The 9,175-nt window shown below is 36.0% G+C and overlaps 1 protein-coding gene across 2 annotated transcripts; it reads right to left on the bottom strand.

The window, feature by feature from the left end:
• Nucleotides 1-821: 821 nt before the first annotated feature.
• LOC111910264 (kinesin-like protein KIN-13B) lies at nt 822-4,757 on the bottom strand. Of its 2 annotated transcripts, none has more exons than XM_023906067.2 (12): nt 4,300-4,757; nt 3,963-4,193; nt 3,633-3,809; nt 3,388-3,495; nt 3,216-3,293; nt 3,037-3,118; nt 2,682-2,841; nt 2,315-2,617; nt 1,998-2,216; nt 1,455-1,800; nt 1,317-1,382; nt 822-1,229 (listed from the first exon to the last, which is right to left on the bottom strand). In XM_023906067.2, exons 1-12 carry the CDS (start codon nt 4,465-4,467, stop codon nt 1,053-1,055), a joined length of 2,115 nt encoding a protein of 704 aa, XP_023761835.1. In that variant the 5' UTR covers nt 4,468-4,757; the 3' UTR covers nt 822-1,052. The 2 variants fall into 2 exon arrangements, with proteins under 2 accessions (XP_023761835.1, XP_023761836.1); XM_023906068.3 differs by having other exon boundaries at nt 3,963-4,190; nt 4,300-4,748.
• Between the last annotated feature and the right edge of the window lie 4,418 nt (nt 4,758-9,175).

Genomic DNA, 9,175 nt, shown 5'->3' with positions numbered 1-9,175 from the left:
AAAGCACGAATCTTGGCAATGACATACGATTTTTCTATGAATGGTATGGCTTCAGGGGCATCTCCTCTTGTCACGATAGAATATAAGAAGAAAGACTGAGAAAGAGATGAGATATGAGAAGTAGAAAGATCGATCAGCCAAGGAGGAAGGTTGCCAACTGCTTAGAAGTAAGAACAAGATATTAGGGTTAGCTTTGATACTATGTACGCAAAGTATTTTCCCATGCATATCTCATCTCATTAATCGAATATAAGTATGTTTACATACGGGCTTTACAGGAAATAATCGAAGTGGCTTTTACATAAAATACACACAAATAAATATACACTAACATTACACACCATAACTAGCTTTTTCGAGTTTTTTTAAGTTATGGTTTTTGGCAAACCAAAAAATTACTTATAAGCTAGGGTTTTAAAATGCTACTCGACTAGCATTTAACAAGCTTATCAAGCTTTTTCTAAATTCTTCCGATTCCCAAATATACTCTTTATTAATTATAAAAAAACTTAATCTTCTACATACCCTTTTGTATCATTTTACATATTTCAACTACTTTATCAGCTACTTTTCCATACATTTAATTTTTATAAACTGGCAGCTAACTTTTCAACTACTTTGTCAAACATAACCTTAGAATCATATAGAATAAATAATAAGGGATAGTCTTGGTCCTATCGAAAACGGGTAAAAAGCATTCGAAAATTCAGGTGGTTGACGATTATAGTAATGTTTGATCTTTTTTCCTGCATCAAATTTTTTTCTGATGGTATCTTTTTAGCGAAAGATAGTAACCGGGCAGTTATACAAGACACTAGTAATTTCAAAAAAAAAAATGAAAATGAATCATTCATATCATGAGTTTACAAAGAAAGCATCACAGCTTTACAAGACATGAAACAATAAGGAATAACAAGATTTCACCATAACCAATGGTAACAACAATCATTGTGATTGTGAAGAACAACTTGCAACCCAAATACACCCATATAAATCAGCTAAACCACAAATAATAGCCTGAATACAAACATCATCATACCTTATATTATTACTTACTGACCAGAAGAGACTAGAACATCATGCTCCCTCAGCCGCCTTTGAAAATGAGCCAAACGGTTTTGTAATTGTAAAATGGATGAAGCCTTCTGAGCTAAAATTGTGTTCAATTTTGTCACATACCCATCTAATTGGTTTCCTGGTTCATCCGCCTCTACCAATAGGTTCATTTCCTACAACCAAAAAAAAAAATAAAAAATCATTTAACGCTTTTCTGTATTTTTCTTTCCCCTAATTAATATTAAAATTTACAAGCATACCACTCTAACAATATCCATGGTATCCTCCACTTGTTTCCGATGAGCATTAACTAGATCTTCCTCTTCCTGATATCAAAATACAATTTTTTTCATGTTATTCAATCAAGAATGTCATAAATAAGTAAATGATCCACATACCTTTAAAAGGGCATTCAGCTCATCATCAGGGCTCCAGTTTCTTGATTCAGATTTGGGTGGGGGTGGCTGTGGCTCCTTTAATTTTGTCTGACCAATACCATTCACTCTCCTGTTCTTATCGAAGCTGCTGCTACAAGCTTCAGCTTTTGTGTTATTATTCTTCCATGAAGCCTGTTGTACTTGGTCTGCTGCTTCATACAACTCTTCAGTAGTATCATAATCATCTTCATCATCTTCATACGATGAAACCGGGGGTAAAGATGTCATTGACACTGTTGTCGATTCTTTCACGTTTATACTTGAAGCTATTGTCTCCTTTTTGTTCCCTTTCGACAGGCTTTTCACCCTGTCATTCAATAATATTACCAACTATAAATTTATTTTTTTGGAATGTAAGGGTAAATTGGTCATTTAGTATCATCATTTCAAACGGATTAAAACAAAAGCAACACTTTATCCGGACATACATCCATCATTACCCATTGAGTTAAAAAATAAGAGGGTGACAGAGAAGGGTAAAAAAGTAATTGTTGATGTTATTACCTGTCAGCATATCGTAGGGTATTGAGTGTATGTTCACATGATCCAGCATTTGGTGAAATGCAAGATATCATAACAGTTCGAGAGTTTCCAACAAATGAATCTCTTAAAACTTCAGTTAATTTACTGCCTCGAAAAGGGATATGACCCTGATCATTGTCAAGAGCTCTTATGCATTCCTTCAATGCAAGCAAGCTTTTATTAATCTCAGCACCTTCCATTCTGCAACCACAATATATAATTCAAAGCCCACATTATCATTATAAAAAAAAAAAAAAATGCTTCTTGAACAAATTAAACTTAATAGCAATTTTTATTACCTCGTCTGCTTATCATTATCTGTAGTATCTGCACCACGTTCACTTCCAGCAAGATCTATGAAGGAGAGTTTGCCAACAACTCGTGGAGGTTTAGATTCACTTCCATCAACAGATCTCTTGATAACAAGTTGAAGAATCGCATGTGATCTTGAAGATTCCTCATTCGCACCAGTTGTGCCAGTGCTTCTTGTTGCATTCCCTCTCTCAATCAGCTCCTTGATTGTTTCCACATCTGAAACTCTATATTCTTGCAATCCCACAATGCATACTTGCTGTTTTCCATCCTCTCTCATGCACAATTTTCTGCAAAAGTATAAAAAGTTAGCCTTCTTTCCTTGACTTTCCATTGAGTGAAAAAGAAACTTACTTCCTATCATTGAGGAGATCATAGAGTTTCCCACCGTATATTTCAAAGAAGCTGAAATACAAATGAAAACCTTGGCTGCGATAGGTATGGTTCACAAGCCTCAAAATATCCCTAGATGCTTTAAGAGGTAATGGTTTCATTGTAAAAGTCTTCCCACTTCCTGCACACAAAAAGAAAAAGGTAAGCATGGTTAAAAGCTGACACCTGACATAACATGTTGTACTGTGTTTGGCATGCATTGGATTGCTCTTGATATCTTGTTTGTGCAAAAGATGTGAATGCCCTTGTCATTGAAAATAGCCTAAAAAGTTTTTCATGTACTTTGTTAACAAAGACAATGCTAAAGTTCAAGTACCTGTTTGTCCATATGCAAAGCATGTAGCTTTAGTACGTTGGAAAATTATTGGAACAATGGGCTCAACGGTTTCATGATAGACCTATGAAGACAAGAAAAGATAATGAATTATAAAGTTAGTCTTTGTTTTAATAACATTTATGGGGAAAAAAATATTGATCTCTATATAATGTACTAACCTCATCATTAGAAACTTCTTCATTTAAAACTGCATCAAAAACAAATTCATGCTTCTCCATGTATTCTGTCAGATCAACCTGCATTACAGTGAGATTCAGACTCATATGGTAATGAAACCACCAATAGTAGCAAATAATAAGAAGAAAAATTAAATACTATTCAGGTGCTAACCTTGAGTTTTGTTTCATGAACTGTAAGGCAATTTGAATGGGTATCTGTGGTAACGATATCTTCCTCATTTTTTGCTAACTCCTTTTTGTTCAAGGGTCTCTTGCGCACCTGAAATTTTATTCCCATTATACCCTTTTTAGCAACAACCGGTTCTTTATAATAACTTCAAGGAATAAACCATTTAGATAACATCAGAATTTGACAGAAATGATTCTCAAGTAGCTGTTGGAATTGGATTGGCATACCACAACTTTGATCTTTGCAACAGTGCTGGCCTTCTCCTTTTCTGGAGCAAAATTCTTCAAAAGGTTGTTATCAGGTAAACCTCGAGCTTTACTGGGCTGTTTGCTATTCCCAAAATATGGCTCTGCATCATCAAAGCTTCTATCACGAGTAGAGTTGTACATTGGAGCTACAGGAACCTGTCATGTATGAAAGCAAATGATCTTTATGGTATAATGGCGATCAAATCATACCTCGTGTATAATTTAGCATCAAAGATAAATATCACTAAAATTCAGTAATAGTCAAATCCATAAACACGATGACTTATCCAAAAAGGCCACAAAACGCACCTCGGAGATAAGCTCGGTATCGAAGGAATGTAGATCTAAAAGGCCAGGACTGAAGCCATTGGGGTCATCAACAGCACCACCGTGTTTTTTCTGACGTCCCGGCGGCGTCAACGGCTCTGCAAACAAATCAGACCCTCCGCTTAGTGACCTCTGTGTACCAATATTCCTGTTATTGTTATACATTCTTGAACCTTGGCCTCCTCCACCACCACCATAGTAACCAAAGTCCTGCTGAATTAATTACCAAATCAAATTCATAAGCCAAACCTACCACCAGATCTATCATTCGAAACTAAACGAACAGGATAAACGTCACGAAATTGAAAAATACACATACAGAAGAAGTGTTCGAGGATGGCTGTTGGAGGTGTTGTAGACCAGCAGATTGAAGCCATCGGCCATTAGATGAGGAAGAAGTCACCTCCAAGAAGTTATCAGAGTACTGACGCTGATGATGAGCTCCGGATGAACCGGATCTTTGCCCATGTCTTCCCACCGCATTCATAGTGATAACAAACACTCAAAGCCCTTCCGATCAGAGACTTCTTTGATGATATTCTGAAATTCTTTGCCCCAAATACACAACTGAAACTCTTTCTCTCTCTCTCTACAACAACAAGTGCTTTTGAGTTGATTCAATTAGCAGAGAGATTGAAGGTAGGCCACCGTGGAATCGAAATTTTGGGATTTCAACGGTGGGGATTGGATTCAATCGGTGAGGAAAAGTATAATTGGATTTTTGAATTTTAAAGACAAGAGTTTGAAGTATGTAATGCAGGAGTCAGCGAGCTTCTTGATTTGGTCAAATTTTGAATTAAACATCTCCGTGACATGTGGTGGTGTGCAGGTTGTTTGGTATTTACGGAAATAGTCCCTAAATTATATCTGAAGTTTCATTTTTAGTCCTTTCACGTTTCAGCATTTGTTCTAGGGAGGTGTATGGAACTATTTTAAACATAATACAAAGCTAATTTTATTTTAAAAAAGGCTAATCCCCTTAAATAGTAATCAAATTTCACATTTGATATCACACTTTTTATTGATAAGGTTTGCCACTTAATTTGTGTTTTTGTTATTTTAAATATTATAACTTTTATGATGTTTCATTTATATGAAAACACATTTTTATTAGTTAACGGTAGCCGATTTTTTTATAGCTACTTGGAATTGCCAACACATCAAAACCCTTACATGTATTCTCTTTACACTAATGTCTTCTCGTTCCCTTCGCCTGTCCTATTATAGTTTCTCCTTGTCAAAGTAGATCGACCATCTTTAGCTTATGTCTTAATCGAGTTCTACTTCCAGTCTAACGCATTTATCTATATTCTATATAATTTAAGAAGAATTATGTTGAGTTATTGAAAACACCACATTTCAATGTCACATGGCATGTCTAATTCGGCGCTATTTGCGAAAAATAGTCGGTTGTAAGGGGTCATTTATTTATGGGTCGTTCGATTGGGAATGACTCTTCGTTGCTCTGTAGTTAGATCTTTTGTTTGTTCATTTATTGACAGCTTTTGATCTTACCATTGTCAAAACAAACGGGTGTGTAAATGATGTATGTTGGATAATCTACTCAACAAATGATTGCTCATTTATCTGGATAGTGTATTGGTTGTTGAGTTGTCTTCTTATTAATTTTTTATTTTCCTTATCATTGGTTGTTGATTTTGTTGGAATAGATGTCTAACGTCATAACTAAATTGGTCAAAATAAAAAATGAATTGGTATAACTTGCTATGTGTATGTTGTCAAAATTGTATACGGTTATGGTCTTATAGCCTCAAAATAATTGATTTGGCCTTATTTCATGTTCCTTGTCTGGTTGTGGTCTTAGGGTGGATTCTATTATTCGAAAGTCTATTTGATCCTGTTATGTATAATTTGCATGCATAATGCAACCTGTTATGATTGAGTTCTGGTTTGATATGGATGGAGGAATCTTAGGTTAGCCTATGATTTGAGCTATGCGGTAGCCTATGAGATATGATTTGTTTTGGGATGAATTAGAGTTATCAGGTAGAGCTTTGGGGAAGGTACAGGTAGGTGTGGAAGGTAGTATTGGGCCCCTACTACTGAAAGCACATGACATGTACCCGAACCAATGTTAGATCTGGAAGCTCTAAGGAGGACCGGTGTGGGGGGATCCCATCTATGGATATCTTGATCATTATGTTTTGTGGTATTGCAGTACAATATGGTGGTGACACGGTTCGGATCAGAGGGATCAGGATCTAGAGCTAGGTCGGGTGACACTACCTAGCCCATTGACGAGAGGTTGTGTGAGCTTATTGCAGCAGATGTTACAAGAGGCATCCTTGACTCTACCCCAATTATCTTTGGGACAGTCAAGGAGGGTATGATGGAGATCGTGGAGGAGAGGCTCAGGGCATTTAAAGCTGAGATTGTCGCGGGACAGGTTAGGGCCCGAACTCCTTCGTTCCGGGAGTTCAAGGCGTGCGGGGCACCGAAGTTTTTCGGGGTCAGGGACCCCATTGTTAGCCGATGTTGGGTGGCGAACATAGAGAACGTCCAACGCATGAGTTCTTGCCCTGATGCGATGAAGTTGGGGTTTGCTTATGTTGGGTTTTATACAAACAATCATATGTGTGCATGCAACCCTAATTTGGATCTATGTTTTCACTATTAGACATACAACAAACGAACACAAATGGAAACCCTAGCATGCATCTAATATTTCAAAAAATCACAAACAAAAGATTACAATACATACCTTTATTGTTATATAGTAAAAACAACTAAATCTTGAAGTTCCTTTGCTCTTGAGAACAGGTACCACAAATGTAGTACCTCTAATGGCTCACAAACACACTTGAGTGAGATGATGAATATGAGAGAGAGGAGAAGGGGTAGCTTGCTCCAAAAACGGCTCTTGTAGGGTTTCTCCAAGGTTTGGTCGAAATCTAGAGCCTAGGGGGTCTATTTATACATGAGGCTAGCTAGTGTTTCAGGGTGGAAACCCTAATCCCTTAGCTTAGGGCCTAAGCAAGTCCATGGACCTCCTTACATTAGACCCATGGACGAAAACTGCTAGATCCTTCTAGGATTTTCGGCCTATCCCTAATAAAGGTAATCCAATAGCCCAAATCCTCAACTATTAAATAATTACAAAACAACCCCTATACTTTTAATCAGTTCCTTTAATCCCAAAATTAATTTATGATTAAATACTAATTAATAATATGATTCCAAATTAATATATTATTCATATAATATATTAATAAATTATATTTATGCCCCAATTTATTATTCTTAATAATAAATCAGCCTCTCTCCTCAACAGTCATCCTGTCTGGTCACCAGTGTGAAGGCAACCCAAAAGGACCATGCTACAACCGGGTCAAGTACATACCAAATATAGTATGGGCTTAGACACCTAATCCAACAATTCCCCACTTGGATAAGTCTAATAACTATAGTTGCAAGTACGACTTCAAAATCCGATTAGCAATCGTAGCTCTCAAAAGCCGTTGTCGAACTTTGACACGTCCTTTAGATAAGGGATCCTATATTCCTTCATTCTAGATATCGTATAGACATGAGACATGGATTATAATCATTCTCTTTGTTTATGTGTTGTTTCCTGATTTCCGATTTATGACGACTGACTAATTGAACAAATCAAATCAGTCCAGGCTTGGCCAAGCACTTCGGGTGTCATCACTAAATCATCGAGGGCCCCACAAATATCGCTTTTATCCACATGGGGTAAAAGGAACGAATAAACTTCGACTCAGATGCTTGCTTGTATTTACCCATCAAATTACACACAACAATATGTTTTATAACACCAAGTTACTGGTGTGTTTACATATATCAATGTGCAACCGACTTGTAAACTACAACTCACATGTCTCCGTTTCAAGAATATAAGATATTATCGTCTCACAATCACCTGTGATAAAATCCATGAAGTGATTCACATGAGCGTGGGTTTAATCCAATACTCAAATCTTATTTCATGAGCACTCATGAACACCGCAACAAACTTTTGCTATGTCTAAAACGCTTCAGACAATCTACAGTCAAATTCATGACAGTTTTGCCTCAATACCTACTTCTAAAGTATGACCGACTGTGGATGGTTTGAATAATCTTATTATTCGGGAAGTCAAAACATGTGAAGTTAAACACAAGAATAACCGAATCCAATATGGCCTCAACACTTTGAGTATAAATAAAACACCTTTTATTTAATCACCATACTGATTACACATTAATCATTGTATAATGTTTCGGATAATCAACTTAATACTTGAATTGAAAAAAAATAGTTATCCCATGCTCCAAGCATGCACACCATGTTTACATATGGTCCTTACTTTGTGAAATAGATCAATTGAACACATTTCTAATGATACTTATTTCACAATTCCCAATCCTTATCACAAATGTAAGAATACCAAATTATTGTTATGTGTTAGATTCTAAAATTTTACACAATGATCCTTTTGTAATGACATAGCACTAAAGTCACTAAGACTTTGCCAATGATATTACAAAGTGCTCTATTGGAGATTGTTACAAGATAACTCCATAGACATGAAGTCTCAAATTCAAAGTACATTCCTCTGAACATCCTTCTTGCATAAAAGTTTCTAATATACATAAATCCTTAATATCCAACTCCCATTATGGAAACATTTCCATATTTTCCATATGACAACACATTCTAAACAGAATCCTATCTATTCATAATAATGTCAATATGGTCCATCCATTACTATACTTCCAATTGCCCACAAGTGATCAATATTTGGCGAACCTTATATCGTACGTGACAGTTGTTTAATTATTTTAGTCATATCCGGTTCTAGTTCTTTTTCCCTCTTAATGCCCTAGGCATTTGGAAAATCAGAACGGTCGAATATTACAGCACATGTAATCGATCCTATACCCGAAGTGTATGGGATACGATACATAATGTCTTATATAAGGATATGATACTTTACCAGTCTCCTGCTATAATATTGCTATCTATATAGAATTCCCTTATGTTGAATCTTTTCAACATACCATTCATATATGTCTTTTGATTAAAATTTCTCGATCTAAGCTTTTAGATTTGAAAAGAAGTACATATTCATCTCCCTTAATTATAGCAAAACAACTTTTTGACCTCTGCAACTTTGCGAATTGAAACTTTTGTTTTCTATAATTAATATTGCTAGCTCGCAATACTTAAC

This window comes from Lactuca sativa, chromosome 5 (assembly GCF_002870075.4).
Source record: "Lactuca sativa cultivar Salinas chromosome 5, Lsat_Salinas_v11, whole genome shotgun sequence".
Taxonomy (NCBI): Eukaryota; Viridiplantae; Streptophyta; class Magnoliopsida; order Asterales; family Asteraceae; genus Lactuca; species Lactuca sativa.
The sequence above is the reverse complement of the archived record's forward strand: the minus strand, read 5'-3'. Positions and strand labels throughout refer to the sequence as shown.